The sequence below is a fragment of the Anas platyrhynchos genome, chromosome 10, assembly GCF_047663525.1.
Source record: "Anas platyrhynchos isolate ZD024472 breed Pekin duck chromosome 10, IASCAAS_PekinDuck_T2T, whole genome shotgun sequence".
In the NCBI taxonomy this organism is placed as follows: Eukaryota; Metazoa; Chordata; class Aves; order Anseriformes; family Anatidae; genus Anas; species Anas platyrhynchos.
This window is the reverse complement of record NC_092596.1, coordinates 183365-206944: the sequence shown is the minus strand read 5'-3', so window position 1 is coordinate 206944 and position 23580 is coordinate 183365. Positions and strand designations below refer to the sequence as shown.

At 43.6% G+C, this 23580-nt stretch overlaps 1 protein-coding gene across 1 annotated transcript; it reads right to left on the bottom strand.

The window, feature by feature from the left end:
- Positions 1-1421: 1421 nt before the first annotated feature.
- LOC140003346 (ubiquitin carboxyl-terminal hydrolase 42-like) lies at positions 1422-14850 on the bottom strand. The gene is given in 18 exon segments (XM_072043093.1): positions 1422-2150; positions 2701-2771; positions 2773-3588; positions 3888-3900; positions 4337-4425; positions 5225-5506; positions 6187-6328; positions 6792-6892; positions 7087-7227; positions 7604-7715; positions 8633-8715; positions 9248-9318; positions 9475-9542; positions 9747-9849; positions 10009-10119; positions 10712-10912; positions 11661-11898; positions 13498-14850. Coding segments are annotated over 17 exon segments (2976 nt in total). The 5' UTR covers positions 13498-14850; the 3' UTR covers positions 1422-1816.
- Positions 14851-23580: the final 8730 nt, after the last annotated feature.

Below are 23580 nucleotides of genomic sequence, written 5' to 3'. Positions count from 1 at the left end.
CTTCGTAAAGCAGGATCTATAGAATCCAGTCTGTTGGTAGCTCCGATTACCACGATCTCCCCTCTGTTATCTGTGCCATCCATAAGCGTCAGAAGAGTTGAAACAATGGAACTAATAGAAAAATATAGTTTTTATTTACTGGTTCAGTAAATTTTGTTACATTCCACATGACTTTCTTGATGCCGGAACAACCTTCTTCCTAGTAGTCATTCAAAAGTGGGAAAAAAATAGTCTACCAAGTCGGGTTTGTTTTTTTGGTTTGATAATACATCTGCAGACTGGTAAGTCATCAAGCACTTCAAGACTGTTTGAAATAATCTCTACATTAATGGAAAAGGAGTACTGCACACTTCTGCTCAGGAAGAAAATCACGGAAAATGTTCCGTGATGTTCCCTCGTGCTTTGGTAATGCTCTTTCTCAGTGTTTTTAGTCTTGTCCTTTCTACCTTGGCATCTCTCTGCAATAGCTGAGGAGGAAAGCTTTTTAGAGCTACATTCAGTGTCACACTTGAGAGAGGAAGTTTGCCGCAATTTCTCACCAGGCTCAGAAGTCTCTTTGCCGTACAAAACATTTTCATTAGAAATGAGGTCACGTTCTTTTGATCTTCTTGGTTTCTCCTTGTCTCCACCGTCATCACATTGGTACTGTGCGAGGTATTCATCCTTCCCAGTAGATTTCGGAGGGTCCGCGACACTGCACAAAATAAAATCACATTTCTCACTTCTGCTGAAGGACGTGAAGATTAACAGTAAAACCTTCCAAAGGCAAACAAACAAACAAAAACCTCCAGACTACAGGAACACTCGCAAAGATATGCCATTTAGAAACCTCTCCTGCGATAAGGACACCTTCTCCAGCTCCCAGAGAAAGTGTTTTTCCCCTCTTGCTTCTGAAGCCATTGCACTAAAAAAGCACACGCATCTGTCTCCCTCCACATGCTGCTGCTCTGAATAAGAGCCAGAAGATTCAAAACCACCCTATTTGGTCTCCCCACATAGCCGAAAAAAACACCAGTTGAAACAGAGTTTTCTACCTCTCTCCCAAGAATTTACATTCACATATCTTGTGACTGCAAAAATAGAAGGCGGGGCTCAGGAGGAACAGCCAGTGTTGGAAATGAAAAAAAGCAGCCTGTTTCTTCAGAGTCTTAAGGCTATTCTACTAGGAAAACAAAACAAAACAAAACAAGAGGAGAGGAGAACAACAGCGGGAAATTTACCTATTCTCCAGGTGTTCAATTGCAAAGCCTCCGCTGGAGGATCAACAGCTGTGAATTCAGCGTGCTTAGGAGAAATCAGATCTACGTCTGAACCACAACTATTTCAGTAGTATCACTAACTTATGTTACTCTGAAGAAGCAGTCAGCACCGTTTCTATGTTAGGAAATAGCTGAACAGAGTCTGTTATTCACAGGAATTATTCAGGCAGGCTTCTTTAGGAAGGCTGGGTTTCACTAGAACATTACTAGCCTGTAAGCCTCATGGCATCACCTTCCATCTTGACTGCTAAACCTCCTTGCTCCCTACTATCTTCTTTGCCAAGATACAGCTGTCCACGTTTACTTTTCCTACTTGGCTGGACTGAATTTAAGAAGGGATCTTGCAACTCTTCCTCTTGTTTGCCACTTAATCATCACACCAAATGAAAACTATTTGCCTTTCACCTCTTTATTTCAGGCATTCTTTCCTAGTGGTCATTTAAAAACGGAAAGAAAAAGTCCATCAGCTTTTTTTTTTAATATCCAGCAGACTGTTAAGTCACCAAGCACTTCAAGACTGTTGGAAATAATCTCTACATTAATAGAAAAGTAATTCCTCAAACACACTGCGGCCGCTTACCTTTAATACACTCGTTGGATGAGACGGAGCTGTATTTCTTGCTTTCGCCTGCGCTGGAAGGCTTCCCTTCCTTGTAAGGTTGTTTACTGCTCTCACTTCTGCATTGCTCACATGAAGAGCCATCTGGAGGATGGGATTCTTCCTTCTTCTCCCGCGTTATCTTCTGGAAATGAGGATCTAAGTGTTCCAAGGAGCCTTTCACTTTCCTGCTGTTTCTCTTTTTTCTTCTTTTTCTTCTCCTTTTTCTTCTTGTTTTACGCTTGCGATTGGCATTGTCAAAGTGGAGCACACAGAAACACAAATCGTGAAGTCTGAAAGAAACATGCAAGTTTAAAAGAGAAAAAAAGATGTGGCACTTGTTGCCTATATGAAACTTTATTTATTTTACCACAGGTGATGATTTGCAGCATGTCAGCTATTTTGTGGTGCTTTGTGCACACGCCACTTACTTTAGATGTAGCAAACTTAAGCCCTCAGATTGGAGGACCATAGGTCCTGGTTTGTACACAGATCATTAACAATGGCTAGCTCTGGAATACGTGCAAGCAGAAAAAAACTTTTAACCTAATCCAGAATGGTGTACGGATGTGTTTCCAACTATGTGGTCCAAAGCTAGTGCTCTGAAACAATTCAGCAATAGCTTTCCTATCTTCACTGATCAACCTAACAACATGATCCCCAGCCAGCTGATGCTATCTAAGTAACTTAGAAAATACCAGAAAAAAAAAAAAAAAAAAAAAAGAAGAAGAAAAAAAGAGAAGAAAAAAGAAAGGAGAAAAAAAAAAAAAGAAGGAATACATGAGAAGCACCCAGAAAAGAATTAGGATAAAAAATGCGGAGTATGCTGGAATCCTTGCTTACTTGGAATCCTTCTCTCCATGTTTATCCTTAGACTTCTTTTTCTTCTAGAACTTGTGATATTTTTGCATTTTTTTCACCACCTAAAAGCTCCTTTTCTATCTTTCTGTCTTTCCTTTCTATTTCACTTTCACTACCTTCTGCACGGGTAGATTTTCTTTTTCTGTTTCCTTCTGTTTCATTTTTCTGGCGACAGTTCTCCAAATGAGCTGACACAGGTGGAAGCGCATGTCTTTCACGAGAATGTCTTCCAGAATGTTGCTGAGATACCGAGCAACGATGCAAGTCTGCTCGGGGTGTGCTAAAGCGACGTCCATCTTCATCTCTCAAGAGGGAACCGTGAGGCCATCCACTTTTGTAATGATAATGCTTATGTGACCTGCCGTAGTAAGTTGCAGTCCATTTGTCAAAGGCTGCATCGCCGTGAGAGAACTTTCTCTCTCTACTGTCTCCTGTCGCATGAGGTGAATAGTAATCATTGTAATAGCTACAACTTTCCCACCTCCGTGCTTCATCTCGATAGTATCTTTCTCTGCTCCAACTTCTTTCCCCTTTGGATCGGTAATATCTATTGCTACCTTGTTCTGATCTTCCTCCGCTGCCAGATCTGTACTTTGAATATTTGACTGCTCTTCTGCCATTCTCAGGGCTGTTTCTTTCACCAGGGAAAGATCTGCACCTGCTTCCCTCCCAGTGCTCCTGCTTGTGACGCTTTTGCTCAACAACTTCCACGCTCTGAGAACACCTCCTCTTGCTGGAAGGACCTGCTTTTTGACTCTCCTTCTCTTCACTAGGAGCATGTTCCCTCTTGCTTTGGTAATGCTCTTTCTCAGTGTTTTTAGTCTTGTCCTTTCTACCTTGGCATCTCTCTGCAATAGCTGAGGAGGAAAGCTTTTTAGAGCTACATTCAGTGTCACACTTGAGAGAGGAAGTTTGCCGCAATTTCTCACCAGGCTCAGAAGACTCTTTGCCGTACAAAACGTTTTCTTTTGAAATGAGGTCACGTTCTTTTGATCTTCTTGGTTTCTCCTTGTCTCCACCGTCATCACATTGGTACTGTGCGAGGTATTCATCCTTCCCAGTAGATTTCGGAGGGTCCGCGACACTGCACAAAATAAAATCACATTTCTCACTTCTGCTGAAGGACGTGAAGATTAACAGTAAAACCTTCCAAAGGCAAACAAACAAACAAAAACCTCCAGACTACAGGAACAGTCGCAGAGATATGCCATTTAGAAACCTCTCCTGTGATTAGGACACCTTCTCCAGCTCCCAGAGAAAGTGCTTTCTCCCCTCTTGCTTCTGAAGCCATTGCACTAAAAAAGCAAATGCATCCGTCTCCTTCCACCTGCTGCTCTGAGAAAAAAGGCATAGGGGCGAGCGGGGAACAGCCAGTGTTTCTCCAGACAGTGGAGAAAAATGGAAAAACATTCTATGAAGGAACACAAGTTCTCCTTGAGGCACCAACCTGCATCAGAGTGATATGCTCAGTGCTGATCATTAGTTCTGTTCGTAACGCTGGACATACAGCATGGAATTGTACTAATTTAAATCCTTCCATTAAATACTATTAGTAGACAGATAAAACCGTAACGAACTTCCATAAGGTCTTGTCTTAATCAGACTGTGCTCATTTTACCTCGTTTCCTCTGACAAGCTGTTCAGCTGGCTGGCTGTGAGGGACTCCGTGATGATTTCTCGATTGACTGAAGGCATAGCTCCAGGCATCTGCAATCAAAACGCACAAGTCAGCAGACAAAAAAATACTATTTGTAGTAGTACTGAGGACTAGTCTTGTCAGAATTTCTCCATTAAATGGTAAGCAAGACCGTTTTGAGTTGTATGCATTATCTACACTTCAAAGATAACCCCAACTCACCTCCCAAAATCTACTTTATGAAACTTAGGAATTTTTATCTCAGCTGAGCTTAAGTTGACAAGTTGTAATGTAAGCTCAGGTCTGCAAATTCTAATGGGATAATACCACAAAGTCTTACAATCACATTTGTGCTGTGTTTTCTCAGTATTTCACCTGAATTAGGAACACAATAAACACTCCCGAATACATCATAGGTGAGAAATTCTCGATGGAGCAAATCTATGTTTCAAGCAATCCATTTGTTTTAGAAAAGAACATCTCAGAAGGTTTAACAGGTTCAACTCGGCAAGTGGAATCATCAAGTTTCAGTCCGTTTTCTTTCGATTCATTAACTAACCTAATAGCACCATTTAGTGAATCGGTTTTTGGCAGCTCATGCTGGGATCTTCCTTCGTCAGCATTCTGACAGGAAGAACCGGAATGCTGCAATGTACGGACTACCTTTCCAACCAAAATTCCATTAGAGGACATTGCATTGCAATTCCTTTTAAATAAGCCCTTTGACTCCTCCTCAGATTTTCCTGAAGATTCTGCACCGTAAGGGACTGTGTTATCAGAGCTGAGTTTAGGATTTTCATTCACTGTTGGCTCCACAAAAATCTCATCAGAAACTTTTTTGCTTGTTTGCATTTGCTTCATTTGCATTACCGAATTTGTAATTGTGGATGAAGGAACAGCCTGGTAGAGATCTTCGTCCTCCGCAGCACTGCTAAGACAGTCAGGCTGTGACACAGTCCGACGAGCAGGCAATTTATTGTGAATACTGGAGGTGATCTTCTGTTTTCTTGACGGATCAGTAATTGAAGGCCTGGTAATTGTCTGGTTTTGAACACAGGCCATCGGTGGTGCTGAAGATGGCCTTTTTAGGGTGACACCAGTGGTCTTTGCGTCCTCTTTTATGGATCCATTTCCATTTAAACGGCTTGAATTCTGTATTTAAAAAGAAGAAATGGCAAGATGGATTAACGCAAACACTGCATTTAACATTTTGAAACACAAAACTCTCCTACTGAGTATTTCTACAAATGGTCTTAACACCTACAAAGAAAAACACACTGCCCTTTAAAGATAAATGCAAGTCCAATAAGCGTATTCAATTCCTGCTTTTGGTTTACAGCCGATTGGAATCAAATTAACATCATCTTTGAAAACCAGCCAAACAACTTAACATTACCTGCTGCTATTCCCAAATATATTTATTTTCCCCTTTAAACATACCCTGAAAAGCCTGAAGTAATTGTTCTGGTGCTCAGGAATAAGACACTTAGTTTTCCCTGTCTTAGCTAAAGTGACGACGATAGGAAAAACAAGTCCTCTTTTAAATGATTCGAGGATTAGTACACTCTGCTTAAATTGTCAAAGAGCGTAGCTCTCTGTGCTTTAGAAAGCTGTCTTGGAGGTATTAAGTAATGGAGTCGCATGGCTGCACAATTTAGCAGTAACCACTGTTTGAATGACTCTGGCTGTAGCATGAAGGCTGTGAAGAAAGCTGCAGCATGGGAAGGAAAACAAAACTAAGATGCTGAAAACCAAACAAAAAACCCCACACCAAACCCCAAACCCACTAGCAGTTTGGTGCCGTTACCTGCCCTCCCACTTCCCTGAATTACCTTAATCATATGAGGAAGAAGTCGTGGTCCCATAAATCCAGCCTGCTTACTATTAGCCCCCTGCTGACCAGGAGGGAATGAACAGGGATAAGATGGTGCTGGCAAGTAAAACGCACGTTCTCCAAGTGTCAAATCATAGCGCCTTCAGAAAAGAGCAGTGATCGGAGTTTAGTTTTTCTTTCAGCCTACTCTTGGATTAAATCCCATCCTATAATTTTAGAGGAACAGTTCATACGATATGGAAGCCTTCTCTACAGAAGGCTTCGCCAAGACTACAAACTGAAAAGGAGAGAACAGTCTTCCTACTAAGACTATCACTTTCAGAACAATAATTCATTCTTACACGACAGATGACCTTCATTCCTCTCCTTCTCTAAATTAGCCAGCTACAGGTAACACATAGATAGCAATTTACACAAGTGCTGCAGTTTCAGGCCAAGCAACAAAAGATAATAAATGACACAGAGAATTTCAGGTTAGACAGAACTGAATTAGACAAATAATAATCTTTCCCTGGGATAGCAAGAAAAACACTTGCAAAACAGAAAAATATCAATAACAGGAAAGTAAATCTCTTCTGAACACATGTTAAGATTTGTTATTACCTGATATAAAAAAGTATGTAAGCTTGCTGACCAAGAACTCTCTTAATGTCAGTACGGACTACTTTAGCATCATTCATCTGATACCAAAGTCCATTACCAGCCTGCAAATAAAGACAACCATTTCTTTAGGTGAATTGCACGTGTTCCAAATGAAATCACGGATAGGAACAAAATACACACGTGTCAAATAAAAATATAATGAAATCTTTTTCCCTAGAAACAGTAGCTGCTAGTCACGCTTTCACTGGTTTGCCAGCACAACCTTTACCCTGTTAGAAATGCTGTTGACTTCTACCTTTACATAGCATATATAGTGTCCTGAGTGACAGCTGACACCGTGATGTACCAGCACCGCGTATAAGGCATAGAGCAGTGGTTCTCCCATTGACTGTGACATGTAGGCTCTCAGGTCCAAATACTCCGGATATTTCACCACCTAAAGAGAGACCAAGAAGATAGAAAATTATCCCAGAGTACTTCGTGGACTAGCCAGAGAAAAACACTTCCAAAAAACACAGACTAGAATTTATTTCTAGAATATATTTCTAGAAGATATTTCTTGATTCACTACAAATAAGTCTTCCCATAAACAATGTTTAAGACTAGAAGTTGCAGAGAACTGTTTCCTGATGAATCAGCCTTCTCAGAGGAAAGCATATGCTTCTTGTCAAGCGGGAACTTTATTGATATTAAGAGAAAGAATAAGCCATAGTCGTTAGTCTACAATTACTGTCTGAAAATATAAACAACTTTCAGCTTTGGGGGATGTCCCATTACACAATGATATAGTTGCATTACAGTGGTAAATATACCTTGTTGATCTTTCCACCTGTGAAATCTGCAAATCTTTTCAGTGATATTGTGAGAACCTTGGAAGAACGGTGTATGGTAAATCTCTTGGATGCAGGAACCATCTTATTACACCTTAAAAACAAGCAGAGATAAGTGTTTGAAGGCATCTTCTTTTTTCGCCCCCAAAACAAACTCGTTTTAATGTCTCACGCATGCCTATGCTATTTGAATGACATTTACTTGCATAATAGGTTGGTCTTTTTTCTTTTCATAAACCCATGCACTGCGTGTCAGGTTTGTTAATACAGTGAAGAAGGTAAATTCTCCCAAAACCCCGGGCATAGCAGGAACAGGAATCTCTCACGAAAGGGTATTACCAGGTTGGATGGCAAGGTACCATTTCTTGGTCTACAAAAGTGGCTATTTGAACTCCAATCCTGGATACATTCTTTCAGCTTTCAAGGGAAATACAAATAATGAAAGTGGAACGAGAGAGCCTTGGTCCCCAGGACTAGAAATTGCAAATAATCTCCAACATAGGTCGTCTATCAACATCAAAAATACAACAGAAGCACATGGTCATTCTACAGGAGGGAGACATTTAACAGTAGGAAGTCTTCATGTACTGAGCTTGTCTGGAAAGACACTGAAACTGTCTGCCATCCTTTGAAACACAATAGTTCAGTTTGATACATTGCCCGCTCCAAGGTAGGACCTACAGTGTAAGCAGTGAAAATTAGCCACTAGCCCAGAGAACAACGGAAACTGGGCAGTTTACATCAAGAAAAGTACTGTCGAGAGCTAATAAATAGAAAGAACAAAAGTATCTCTTTTTGAATTCTGATGGCAAAATACGAGCCAGAGAATTGCAAACCCATAGGGAATGCCTCTGAACAAGACTTCCCCCCTCCAAAGAAACAAAAATCCAAGTGTTTTATAAACTTCCACAAAACTCGTAAGTAGATCCAAAGTTTAGAGGTAGTCCAACAGAGTCATGCAACATATAAAACTGACATCTAGGATTAAGACCTAATTCGTCAAAATCTTACTCGCTACATTTATAGCAATTCTCTCCACCCAGCTCTTCAGGTTTCACAAAGAGTTCCAGAGCTCTGGTAACAGATGAAACCGCCTAGAGGAGCGAGAAAGAAGAGCGTAAAGTCACCGTAAATTCAAAATTCCAGAGACGTACTAGTAGTTTGTAAGAGAATCTTACTAACATACTCCAGCGATCTACTATGAGCACTGTGAAGAAGGAGGCAGAAAGAGCATGCTCAGCATTGACCTCACCTGGAAGTCATTTGACTTCGGAACAAATACTTTTCCAGTAGCCTAGACAGCACCTATAGTGTGCTTTGTCATCAATACCGGGGACAAATTCATCAGTCTAACAATTAGATGTACATTGGGGTAGAACAACAGAGAAGTATGACAGCATTATAATTTTTGCAGAAAGAGAATTCTTTCCCCTTAAACCCAATGCAAATGTGGAGACTATTTACATGGGTTCCACAGAAGGACAAAGTCCAATCCACTTCCTTAGCACCACCAAGCTCTTACGTTTTAACATTATATGTGGTTTGGTTTTTTAAGGTAAACAAGTTTAATTTAGAAAGTTAGGCATGTACTTAAACATCATGAATTATATTTAGAAAACATCTTACCTTTATATCCAAAGTGATATCAAGAAATGCCTCATACGTATCCGAAACTGCTTTGCAATTCAAGCACTTCACTGGAAGCAAAATATAAATGCTTAACCTTATGTGAAGGAGACTAACTGTCCAAATTCAAGTTGTTGCCAGATACTACTTTAGACAAACTACAGACTGCTTTACTACCGACAAAAGACACAGATCAGTTCTAAGGACAGGAATATTTTTTAAAGTACCTCTCGATCTTAGAAATCCTCCAAATATTTGATGAATGATGGTGGTAGCTTGAGAAGATCTGTCCAATCTGGAAATAAATTATAATCAGACCTCAGAAGATTTAAGGCGCAGAGTTAACTCTTCAAAGAGTTTTATGAAAACTAAGGATGATGTAGACTTTCGTTGCTGATAGTAAATAAGGCACTAAAAGGTGCTAGAGATCATTTTTGATAGTAAATAAAGGACTAGAAGGGGCTAGAGAATGTATGAAAGTGAACTTGTTTATGCTTACTCAGTGCTTCCATTCAAGCACGCTTCCTGCATAGCATCAACAGTATAGCGCAAGAACTCGTGTGCGTCTTCTTGACTGCCAAAACGGAAATGTTGTCCTATTCCTAAAGAAGAAGATGATAGTATTCACCTCATTTAAAAATGAAATCATTCTTGTATTTCTAAAATCTCTCTTCTTTCTAGTGTTAAAACCACTTATACACATCAAATAAGTATTTGAAGATTACAAGCTATCGAAAAGAAACACATCTGAAGCCACTTACGACTGAGATTACTGATAACATGCGTAGGCTCGATGGCATCAACAGTGCAACGCAGGGCCTGGTTAATGTGAGTCTCCATTGTGCACATCATGCAAAAATCTTGTTCACGACCTGAAGAGTGAAAGAAGAAAGCATCCCAGTCCAGCAAAATATCCATAACTACAAACAAACATCTAAGTAAAATTTAAACTATAGATACGATATCCACTCTCCTTGCTACATTCTATTCTCCCAAGATGCCAATGTCCCAACAGTCTTGTAACATTTCATTTCACACAACTTTACAGAATAAAAGTATCCACTAAGCCTGTATTCAAATGCATTTTGTGATGAGAAATCTAAAAGACTACTGCAAAGTCACATTTGTAAAGGCTGACAGGAATGTGAACTCCACAGGCTGAAAAATGTATTACTCTCTAAAATTACTACTAAATGCATTACTGTCCAATGCACTTCATTATTCCCACGAAGCAATAAATGATCCTTTAATAAATACATAAATAAATAAATAAATAAATTCATTCATTAAACAAACAGTGCATTAATTGCACTCCGTATGCTATTCGGAGCCCACTGCTAATACAGTGCTCAAAGCCAGCTTCTACAGGTAAAATCAGGCAAATAAGCTTGTCTCAGAATCACTGCTGTTCTTTCACCTTCAGAGCTGTCCAACAGATTTGAAATACTCTTAGAAAGTACTCACATGACTGGCCGTGCTCGAGAGAAAGCATGTAATTGGCAAGTGGGGGTGTGTAGGTCAAACACTGTAGAGTAGCATTAAGAAAACATGTGTTGCCAAGATTGTACAGGCCAACTCCAACACTTTGTGTTTCTCGCCAATCCATACAAATCTTCTCAGGTGGAAAAAGAATGCTCTGTGGTGGAGCAATTCCATCATTAACGACTGCAAGAAAGTTAAATTTAAAAAGAGATTTTGTTTGTTTGTTTCTAAGGAAGGTATTTAAAAAAATACTATTCTGCAGGAGCACCTAGAGGAGCTAGCTACAATCCAAGCCAGAAGAAAATTATTGCAGACAGCTTTAATACCGCCAAATTCAAATTGGCTGGTCAACACAATGTTTTGGGGAAAAAAAAAAAAAAACAAAAAACAGCTTTCGTCAACCATTTTAATTTTTCTAAGGCAAGGCTAACTGCCATTCTGTTTGTAGTACCTAATGCCAAGTTCCTCTCCATCTATAATCTTTAACCTGATTAACTCAACTACTGTTTTTTTCCTTATTATAACTTAAACCACAAGCTTAGACTTGAAATTATACGGAAAAAAGGTAAAAACTAGTAACTAGGAATGACGGTACCCCTACAGATACCAGATCTTTTCCTGAGCAATGTTATCATTCAAAAAACGTGTGAAAAATGGAAGCTGTGAATAGCAACAATCAAACACTTTTCTTTGCAAAACGGAAAAGACATGGATGAATCTGTGCATTACAAAAAGCTCCCCATATTTCTCTGTTGACTGTAAATATATCAAAATTAATTTCTGTAACATCAGTCACTTCAGTTGCCTTAGGGGATTCGCTTTTGAAGTCTTTGTTCACACTAGTCCCCTTCTCTATCAGTGCAACAAGTAAGAACTGCATTTTCTACTTTTGCTTTGAAGAAAATGGAGTCAGGATAAAGCTCACACTTACTTAGATCTCTTGGGGCAAAAGCCTTAGATTTTTCAGATGATCTACAGTAAATAGCACCTCCACGTCCTTGGGCCACAGAGACTTGGCTTGAATCTTCTGCAGGCGGTATCTGGCCCCAGTTTGCGGTGCGTGACATCAGTATTTTAGTACTTGGTTTCTTGGATTTGCCAGACCGCCTTGAAGAGGGCTTTTTAGACTTTGAAGATTTGGGCTTCTTAACTACGGTCATTGTTGACATCTGCGACAGAGACAGAAGTTCTGGTTGACGTAAGAATATCAAGAAGCATTCCAAGAAGAAAAGAGTAGCAGAAGTCCTGTCACTTAATCTCAAAGAAACAGCCTTAAGAACTAAATCGCTGGTATGAATGATTTAAAAAGAATCCCCAAACTAAACACACAAAGTGAAAATTTCCATCTAAACTCTATCGGTATTACTTTTAGCTTCTGCAGAACTAGTGGCTGATGCCATTTCTTTCACTTCCGTAGGATTTTAATCCATTACAACTCTGGAGTCTTTTTAATATAAAAATGTAGAAGACATTCTCTGAGGGGAATCAGTTATTTATTGATTTCCAGAGTTGCACAATTATCTGTTAATTATTACCTATGATCTAATAGGTAATTGTTGCAATTATCTATTGCTGGCGTTAGTAATGGAACACTATTACTTCACTGCCTGTGTTTTTCTGTTTCGTGTGCACAAAGGTACCCAGAACTCACTGCTCCTTTTCTTCTGTCTTTCCAGGGATCGCCCTCTACCTCACTGTCTACTGCACCAATCATGAGGGGTTTGTTGTTATTCTATAATGAGCCTAGCTTTTAAATACACCTTTTCTGGGCGTCACTTTGTGATAGCAAGTTAATTTGTGAGGGCTCCTCAGTCTACATCATGTGGTCGCTTTTTCCAGGTGAAAAAGCGGAGCCGTAAGTGGCAGTACACTAAAGCCCTGGCATGTTGAGATCCAAGAAGAGAGATGTTTGGCCCTCCTTCTCACTCCTGGGAACCATATACCTCAAAACCCACAGAGGATGGGCTATATCTCAGAGAAATCTTGGGAAAGGAGAGCATGAAGAGCACGTTTGCAAATTTATTTCTCCCTGGGCTTCTTCTGCTTCTCCACGAAATACGAGTTTGAATATAACTTTGGCAGCAGTACTTCTGGTGTTTTACTCCTACCACATTTAAAACTCCTACAAAAAACTGAAACGTTAGACTAAAAAGCAGCTCTTTCCGTTCTGCTTTGTAAAGTTGCACGTTTTCCTCATGCAAAACAACAGGGCAATGTAAGCTAGAAATGGAAATGCTGAATGTAAAACAAAACAAAACAAACCTCAGCCCTCCAGGACAAAAGCCAATAACTGCTACAAAGTCCTTTTTAAAATGCTGATTAGGTTTCAAGGTGATACCGCTTTAAATAAGCATAATTGTGTGTCCGTAGGCAGAAGCATCCATGACAGGATGAACTTCTATACTTCATGTTTTGTTACTGTCTTACTGTAGCACACAGGGACTTGTTACCTATAGGGAAACCACTAACCTAATGGAGCGTTTAAAACATAAGCTAGTTTGTTATACCAAAATGACTGAGAGAACAAAGCATAAAGTGCTTTCAGATTTCTAGCACGCCTTGATTGCTATCCATTAAACTTCAGACACGTTAAACAAAACACAGTAAATAAGAAAACTCCTAGTCCCACAGCTGGCAAATTATGTGCAGAGGTTGTAACTAGAACTTTTTTCCCTTGACATTTTACATTTAAGATTGATTTTAAATCCATTTTATACACACTTTCCATTCCTGAAAAAACAATACGCAAACCTGAAAAATGCATTTACACGAGAAATGAAGTCGTCCTTGTCCGACTGGAAGACTAAGGTGACAGCTCCTGGGCTCAGGGATTTTCAGATAAGCTCCGATCTTCACCAGTGACAGCTCCTTTTTTCGGATTGAAAGAGAAAATGTTTCAGCAACACACTGAAAACACACTTAAGGGACAAGAAACAAAATTAAGACTGTAGTGAGAAGGAGAAAAGAAAAACAACACTGGGGAAGAAAGGAAAAGGTAAAGGAAAAAGGAAAAAGGAAAAAAGCCTTGATCTTTATACTGACCAACGAGATAAGCCTTACACATTTTTAAGTTTATTTTTGACAACTGATTGAGGCGTTACCAGGTATTAAGTACGATTCAAGAGCAAATATTAACACTAGAAAGAAGAAATCCGATCCACCACCACTGTTTCAAAATACATCCATTTCTAATGTGGAGATAACGTCTCTCTGACAAGGTAGTAGAAAAACTGTAAATACCGACAGAGCTTCCTCTCCCGATGTTCCATATACATACCGATGCTGTTCCTACACCTACGCTCTGAGCATAAATTTATGTTGACATGAGTATCGGGTGTTACTCCTCTCTTTGTTTGCCTTGAGAGACACACCTCTTGTCCACTGAAAAGTAAACTCAAGATTCCAGATCAGTTAAGACAGTTGCTATCCCCCCATTCAGAGTTCTGCAGCAGCACTGTTCAGATGTGTTTAGCAGTCTCTTTAGAAAATGTTATCACTTAGGACCTGCTTCTCAGTAGGTACACGTTTGGCCTCCGCTTAGCAGAGAGTCAATCCCAGCTTAAGCTTTCGTACAAGAGCCCCTTCACAAAACGGACTTGGGCCCTGACATAACTGAGCTTAACCTTTAACCTTGAAGCTTCCTTAAAGAAGGAAGCAGCACCCAGGCCAGGAAATAGAAATTAATCGTCACTTTACCCTGAAACGCAGTGAGCTATTCTGTGCTGGCAGGATTGCTGCCGGGCTGGCCGACGAGGCGGCGGGCAGCTCCCCGGGGCCACAGGGCCTGTCACAGGGAGCCGCCGGAGGTCTCCAAGGTCCGGGAACAGCGGCAACAGCGGCAACAGCGAGGACAGAGGGGACAGCAGCAACAGCAGCAGCCACCTCAGCCAGGGCCGTCTCCACAACCGCCAAAACGGTCTCGGAATGCTGCCGAACTCGGAGCTCCAGCGTGACGCCTTTTGAACCTGGCCGCTGGAAGGACCTGCTTTTTGACTCTCCTTCTCTTCACTAGGAGCATGTTCCCTCTTGCTTTGGTAATGCTCTTTCTCAGTGTTTTTAGTCTTGTCCTTTCTACCTTGGCATTTCTCTGCAATAGCTGAGGAGGAAAGCTTTTTAGAGCTACATTCAGTGTCACACTTGAGAGAGGAAGTTTGCCGCAATTTCTCACCAGGCTCAGAAGACTCTTTGCCGTACAAAACGTTTTCTTTTGAAATAAGGTCACGTTCTTTTGATCTTCTTGGTTTCTCCTTGTCTCCACTGTCATCACATTGGTACTGTGCGAGGTATTCATCCTTCCCAGTAGATTTCGGAGGGTCCGCGACACTGCACAAAATAAAATCACATTTCTCACTTCTGCTGAAGGACGTGAAGATTAACAGTAAAACCTTCCAAAGGCAAACAAACAAACAAAAACCTCCAGACTACAGGAACACTCGCAAAGATATGCCATTTAGAAACCTCTCCTGCGATTAGGACACCTTCTCCAGCTCCCAGAGAAAGTGTTTTTTCCCCTCTTGCTTCTGAAGCCATTGCACTAAAAAAGCACACGCATCTGTCTCCCTCCACATGCTGCTGCTCTGAATAAGAGCCAGAAGATTCAAAACCACCCTATTTGGTCTCCCCACATAGCCGAAAAAGACACCAGTTGAAACAGAGTTTTCTACCTCTCTCCCAGGAATTTACATTCACATATCTTGTGACTGCAAAAATAGAAGGCGGGGCTCAAAAGGAACAGCCAGTGTTGGAAATGAAAAAAAGCAGCCCGTTTCTTCAGAGTCTTAAGCCTATGCTACTAGGAAAAAAAAAAAAAAAAAAAAAAAAAAACAAAACAAAACAAGAGGAGAGGAGAACAACAGCGGGAAATTTACCTATTCTCCAGGTGTTCAATTGCAAAGCCTCCTCTGGAGGATCAACAGCTGTGAATTCAGCGTGCTTAGGAGAAATCAGATCTACGTCTGAACCACAACTATTTCAGTAGCATCACTAACTTATGTTACTCTGAAGAAGCAGTCAGCACCGTTTCTATGTTAAGAAATAGCTGAACAGTCTGTTATTCACAGGAATTATTCAGGCAGGCTTCTTTAGGAAGGCTGGGTTTCACTAGAACATTGCTCCGCAAGTCCCTTCTATTCCTTTTCCCCTTAGAATCTGGGGATGTTTCAGCTAAAAAGGAGGGCAGAAACACTCTCCGTAGGTCTCCACCATGTAGTAAAACAGCGCTGTGTACCTGGTTAACTTCTGCAGCCAGCAAAGCATTGCTATTTGCAGCAGTGCCCTGACCCCAGCCTCTTGCTGAGCTCCGTCCTGTGCTGCTCGGATGCTCCCGCTGCTCAGACACGGGGGCTTAGAGAGCCACCGGGCCAGCACAAGCCCCCGAGCTCACTGTCAAACTTCACTTTTGGCATCTTTCACTTCACCATCGCCGCCGGATGAGGAGCCCAGCAATGCCTGACGCCGCTCCGGGCTCACCTAAACGCGGGGCAGGAAATTCAGATTCAAAGCTGCGAAGGTTTTTCTTAGTGAAAGCATGGAATGAGTGGCCATCGGTGACTAACCTTACAGGAAGGCATTCACTTTGTGAATGCTGCAGTGAGTGAAGACTGAAGGCGTTTTCTGAGTGACCTAAGGAGAGCCCTCCCCGAAAAGCAGGACGTTTTATTGTCTATGTAACATCTCCTTTGAAGGCTCGAGCATGAGATACACCAGGTTTAAAATCTCAAGACACGGATCTGCCACCACAGAAGCAATACATTTCATCTACTAAGCCTAAATACCGTATTTTGCCTCCTCTGTAGGTTTAAAAAAACACGGCCATGCTCGAAGGAATGCATTCTCAGATATTCTACGTATTTACAGTGCTTTAATTAATACCACAGACATGTTGTGCTGTTGAGGGGAATTTGCAATTACATTTTCATTTCCAACCAAACGCAGCCTGACACAAATTGGGAGCAAAAGGAACTAATCATCTGGAAGCCGGGATATGCATCATTCGCCATTTTCTAAGAAAATGACAAAAATATAAAACCCCAGCAGTCTGAGAACGTGAGCGCTGAGGTAAAGGCCTGATCAAACAAACGCACACAACTATGATTTGTCCTTTTAACTCAGCAAAAGTCTGCAAACTGCCATGGTAGCAAATGAGGAGAAGGAGCTGGTATTTACAGAAGTTGCAGCTGAAGATTCAGATAAACCATTCGGGTCGATGCTCCCTTCCTGCAGGTTTAAGCTGTGGTCACATCGCCTATTTCAAACCCTTTTGATTTCTACCAGTCACCCCAGATCCCACCTATTTTGCACGTTTTCCAATCAATGAATTCGCTACATGATTTCTGGGGCAGAAGAGCAGGCCTGGTGAAGAGGAGCATGCCTGGTGCCATCATTCAATCAAATCAAAAGCGTCCAGGAGAAGCCCGGGGTGTGGTACTCACAGGGAATGTTTGCGAGCGGCCAAGTTCAGCAGAAGAGAATAGGCAGGACTGGAAGCCCAGGGGAACGAGATGCATCTGTTGTTGCAGGCAGCCCCAGCAAAATGTTACAGCTTCACTAGCCTGGGGCATGATTCCCCCCTTCCCTTTTCACAGCCAAGTACAATATTAGCTTGCCTTTTCTTTTTTTTTTTTATTATTATTATTATTATTTTTATTTCTTTTTGCCATCGTCAGGCTGAGGCCGGCTGAGAATATTTTGTGTCTAGACTAATAAATGTTTGTGCAGATTTTGCAAGAGCGGCTTATGGGAACAGAATCCACTTTTTGTTTTCTGCTGGAGGAAAAAAAATAAAATAAAAATAAAGGAGGAGCATTAAAAGCAACCAAGCACCCCCGTGCATTTGTTTGAAATTGCATATTACGGTGCTGCTATTTTATGTGCAATCAATACATAATTTGGAAGAAAAAAATGCTTTTAAAATTCAGAGCTATCCCTGAGCAGCTAAGGTTCTCTTGGAAACTGAAGGAGGAGTCTGAAATTATTGTTCTTTTGTTTGCCTCCCCCAGTGGGAAAGGCAGCACACAAGTAGAAACCACTGTGCTTTGAGGCAGCATGAATCATTAAGAATAAAGATTCCTCCCCCCCCTCCCCCTCCAATTAAACATGAGATATTAAAACTGAATCTAGGACAAAGGTAAACTAAACAGACGCCTTCCTTCCCAGGCAGTCAGTGGGTTAAATCAAATATCAAAGGGGCAACATCAACCTTATAACTTCCTCTGCCGAAATTAAAAAAAAAAATAAAGGTAACTTCTATTTTGCCTGCCCCGACCCCAATCGCATCGCCCGAATGGGTGCAAACTGCTGGGATATGTGAGGGCCCAAGCCTACATTTTCCCTTTTTCGTATTTGTTGGAGGAGGGCGGGGTATCTCCAGATGAAATGGCTGACCGAGCTTTTTATTTCCTCGCTTTGGGTGGAAATGACTGAATCTTTCCAGGCAGCGGAGCAGTGCTCGACCGGCTCCCTCGGCCTCCCCGCGTGGGAAGAGCTCTGCCGGGAGCAGCCCGCGTAACCCTCAGATGCCAGCCCCATCAGGATTAGGTCCAGCAATGGGATGTTGGCTCCTCTAAGTGAGGACGCATCCTCTCGAAACACATACACAAAGATTTAAATGAGATATTCCCAAGAACACCTGCCTATTCTTTCAGCACGTGTGCAAAGAGTAAATTCATTTTACTTCATTCCTCTTTTTCTCAACTCTCCCCTCCTTCCTCTGGAAGGAAACAGCCAAGCAATATTAGCAGGGCCTTCCTTTTCCCCTGGTGGAGTCCAAGAACGCGAGAATTGAGAAAAGCGACTTGTCAGGAATCAAGTTTAAGAAGAGTGTTTGTGGACTGCGAGGTAAAATACCGGAAGCTGTAATCAGAAACACAACTTTTAACTAAAAAAAGCTTCTTTCCATTGTAAATTATTCCAGTTAGTGAAATAACAAATTAGTTCTCTGCTCAGCCACAGCCTCCTCCACCAAATTTAAGTAAAACCTGCAAAGAAGTTGAAGTTGTAAAACATTTGTCAGATGCAAGGGGCAGCGTTGCGTGGGTTAGCATCACGCTCAGATGCCCACAGTACCAACAGGTGCTTTCTTTCCAGAGGCACTGGCTCCTCCACGAGTTCCCCGCACGAAGAACTGAAGAAGCTGCAGGCAGGGTGAGCCTTCCTCAGTCCTCATCCTCACAGCGAGGAGTACTGGGGACGGGGAGCTGTGTTTCAGCTTGCTAAGAAGCAGAAACCCCCCGAGTTTTCAGACGGGCTCCGCTCAGCTCCCCTTGTGACTGCTGCTCGGGACACGACCCTGCCTTGCTCAGCACCCTCGACTCCAGCAGGTGCTGCTGCTGGCAGCTGCCCTATGTATACAAAAAAGAAGAAACCAACACAGTATTTTCCTGCTTTTAAGTATATCCCAAAGATTTACTAGGCATTGTGACGTTCTGCAGAAGCCCACAGCTGTAACTAAGGTTTGTGGGGTGTAGAGGGGCTGGGGGCTAAACAAGGCCAAGAAGAGCCACATCTCCTCCCCGGTTGTCTCCCCTGTACTCTTTTTAGGACATCCAACATTCCCAGATCTTGTTTTGTCCCAGTGACCAAACAGGAGCCTGGCACTCATGCACTACGCCTTAAAACCTCTACAAACCGTGCGCCTAAGTCACAGCACTCATTATAAGCCGGCAGTTCTTTCTGGTCTCACAAACTATATGTGGCTTGAGAGATGCTCTCCAGATTCAGGGCGCTGAACACCTGCAGCCTTTGCCATAACCATGACAAAGTTCAGGAGCTCCCTGCTGGCTCCAAGGCTGGCTCCAGCAGCGGCTTCAAGCTGTGGGTCAAGAAGGCCAAGACACCCAACGAGAACCTGCAACACCAAGTGGCTTTCTGGAACGGCTCCAAACACAACTGGAAGCCTGTTGGTTTTTTTGGAAGTGAGCTCTTCTGGACCTGTTAGGTGCAAGCAGAAGTCAAACTCTCAAAGCATGTTTGTATCATTAAGCTCTCCATGATCTATCTCCAAGGTCTTCTAAGAGCTAGTAGCAACGTGGTCAGAGTTCTTGCCTGTTTTTCCCTTCACGTTCTTCCACGTCAGCAGCCCTGTGCTCCCTTTGGGCTGACTTCCAGAGCTGGGTAGAAAGGATCCCCTGGAAGCAGAGATGCTGCTTTATGCAACACCTTGCAGCTCACTGCACTCTGAAGGGTACACGAAAAGAGGTGAGTGGTCCTGGTGTGGTTCCTTCCAGCTCTCAGAAAGGCAAGAGAACTGGAAATGAACCATCAGCCAAAGGGAGGCACGGCGCAGCCTTATGAAATGCCATCTGGCTGCTACAGGATAAGGAAAGGAGGCATTTTTGGTGGCTCCCATCTCCACAGAAAAAGAAACAACTATTTATGCAGCAGAGTGGTTGGAGTATTTCAGGAGGCCCTGAGCTACCCCAAAAAACAACAACGAAACCACAAACCAAACCGAAACCAAACCAAACTAACATGATGGACTGCAATAAAAGATGAACATCAGAATTAATACTACCCATGACAATAAAGATGTTGAAAACTTGAGTCATCACATCCCTTGTGTAGACTGCAGGAGGAAGCACCTTTAGTGCCTGATGTGACAGTGTCAGAAAGTTAATTAATAACACCACAAAACTGGATTCCTGTGAGCACACACTCGGCAAAGGTGATACAACCGACAGCCGGACTTGAACACTGATACTGGTACCTGACTGGGAAATAGCGAGGAAACAAAGGGAGGAGGGGAAACCGTGCTATCCTGAAAATTGCATCACTTGTTTACAAGTCACCGGCAACTCCGAGGCAAACCATCTCGGGCATTTATGGATCAGTGACCTCACGTCTCTGGCACAGGACGGAGAGGGAATACCGACCGTGAGTTCACAGAAGGGAACAGCGCGTCCAGGCCCTCCTGCACTGCGCCAAATGTGGTCAGAATGTCCCCTCCCCTCATCACCCCAAAACTTATCACGTAGGACTTCTATTAAACAGACCCCAAAGAGCTCCTTCTGTCAATTTTGCAACAGGCTCATGTCCTGGTTTCAGTTAGCACAGAATTAATTTTCTTCCTAGTAGCTGGTGGAATGCTGTGTTTTGGCTTAGGATGAGAAGAGTGCTGATAACACCCCGATGCTTTAATTGTTGCAGAGCAGTGCTTATACTAAGCCAAGGACATCTCAGCCTTTTGCTCTGTCCTGCCAACGGGCAGGCTGGGGGTGCAGTAAGAGCTGGGAGGGGACAGACCCAGGACAGGTGACCCAAACTAGCCAAAGGGGTATTCCATCCCATCTGACGTCATGCTAAACAATATATAGGGGTGGCTAGCTGGGGGGAGGGGTCCGGACTGCTCGGGGTTAGGCTGGGCATCGGTCAGCGGGTGGTGAGCAATGGCATTGTGCATCACTTGTTTGTACATACTATTACTTTCGTATTATCACCATTGTATCATTATTATTATTATTGTTATTATTATTTTTGTTATTATTATTTTCCTGTCTTATTAAACTGTCTTTATCTCAACTCACGGGCTTCACTCTCCATTTCTCTCCCCCGTCCCAGAGAGGGAGGGGGGAGGGTGAGCGAACGGCTGCGTGGTGTTTAGCTGCCGGCCGGGTTAAACCACGACAGCTCAGCATTTCTCAAAATTAGAGAGGCTAATTTCATAATATACAAAAATACTGCATCTGGCACAGGGGAATTCTCAGCTAGACTTCAGCCTTGAGACAAAGCGAAACTGACCATAGAAATAGAGATTGGCCAGAGCTCAGCCACAAGAGAGTATGCCTCCGTTATATTTATTATGTGCAAACAGAACTAGAAAAACAGTTTACACTGACTTGCTGCTTTAGAAGTTAGTTCCATAAAGATGGAAGAAATTCTCAACTCAAACTTGAAGAAAGCATCAGACTTCAAAACCAGTCGTAGATCTTTGAAGTAAGACTGTTATGAATTCAGAAGTCACATCCAAACAAAAAGATCATTTATATTAATGGTAACTAGATTAAAAAAAATTTAATCCTGTCCCTCAGGCTTTGTAAGTGACTGGGGAAAAAACAGTGCAAGGATAGTAATAAGCCTAAGTGAAACACCACAAACTGCTAAGGGAAGCAAAAGATCCAAGGAAACAGCCTTTTTGGTACATTAGGAACAAAAGGAATCCTAACAACAGCACAAAGTCCATCACTTGACAGAAATTCTTCAGCGTAGAGAAATTTACAAAAGGCAGAACCGTTCAAAACCAAGCTCTAACAGGCTCCAGGGACGCATGGACACGCAGCGATAAACATCGGTTTTCCTAGTAATAACCAGCAGAGATAAATGACGACAATTACGGCTAGCAAACGGAGCGCTGGATGCAGCTGAAGCAGGCACAGGTCATCGAGGGCTTGGCAAGAGAAGAGAGAGCCCAGGAGAGCCACAAGAAGCATTCAAGGAGTAGGAAAGCCTCACAAAGAGAATGCGTGCCCTACCTCCAAGTGTTATGTCTCAAACTTGTCTTTGTTAAACAAGCACAGTGCACAGGTGCTTTACGGAAATGCAAAGGGCTTTTTGGCTGAGGAAAGCTAGTAGGACTGCCAGCCTGAAGTTAGCAGTCACCTCGTTTAGAAAAAATGGCACCTCCTTCTAACGAGCTCCGGAGAACCCAATTAACAGCGTAACTGGAAGAGGCTGCCTTGCTGGCAATGTTTCAAGACGGTAACAAATGGGTTTTCTACATAATGTCTGCTTGTTCGGGGAGGTTTGGACTTACAGCCTATGGCATTTAGGTCCTGGGGTTTGCCTCATACAGGTTGATCTCCACAGCTGGACCAGGTTCCTCAGAGCACCCACCAGCTCCTCGTGCGTGAAACCCCTCTGAGCAAACACCAACACAGCACAGGCTGCTGCTTAACACCAGCAGCACAGCTTTCCAAACTCCCCTCTCCTTTCCCCCTCCAGCGGGCTGCTCGTGTTCACCTCAGGCCTTCCACAACAAAGCCCCCTTTGCACGGATCGCCGTGCACTTTGACAGCCCCAAGGCGCTCTCTGGGGCGCCTGTCCCGGCTGGGACCGCCACCTCAGCCTTGACTCACCCTTCAACGAAGCCAAACTCCTCCGTCAAGCCTGACAGGGAGCCCCAGCACCTACCGGGCAGCGCTGACAGCCGCAGCCTCTCCGCTCCCTCAGAGCCCCGCCGCTGCCTCCATTAGGTGCCTCGCCCCGCCGGCTGCCGATCTCCAGCGCCGCGCAGCACCTGGGGGACAGCCGGGCGTCAGGGCGGCCCCTGGTACCGCAAAAGCCCCCGGCACCGCAAAACCCCCCGGCAGGGCTGGGGACATGGCCCCGCTCCCCTCCCACCGCCACACCGAGCGCGTGTGTGTATATATAGAGGGGGGGGGAGCCCGGTCTCGGCTGGCTCCGTCCCGTTTCAAGGCACGGAAAGCGAAGTTGCTCGCCCTGCCCGTGTGCCCCCCATACCCCCGGCTCTGTCACAGCCCAACCGCGCCCCGTTCCCCCCTCACAGAGCCGGGGAAGGGGTGCTCGCAGCCGCCCCTCTCCTCAGGGCCGGCCGGGGGAGCGCCTCGCCTTCTCCCCGGGGGTCTCCCGTGGCCGCCTGGGGTCGCCTCCCGCAGCCGCCTCGCCCCCCTCTCCTCTCAGCCCCGCCGCCTGCCTCCTCCGCCGCCGCCGCCATTTTGTGTCTCCGGGAGTCGTCCGCCGCCGGCGGGGTGGGTGCTGAGCCGTCGCCAAGTCCCAGCTCCGCCGGCCGCCCGGGCCCTCGCCTCGCAGCCCGCGGCACCCACTCGCATCCTCCTGGCGCCTCGCAGCTTCCCCCCCCGTCCCCGGGAGGGTTTGAGAGCCGGGCAGGGCCAGGCAGC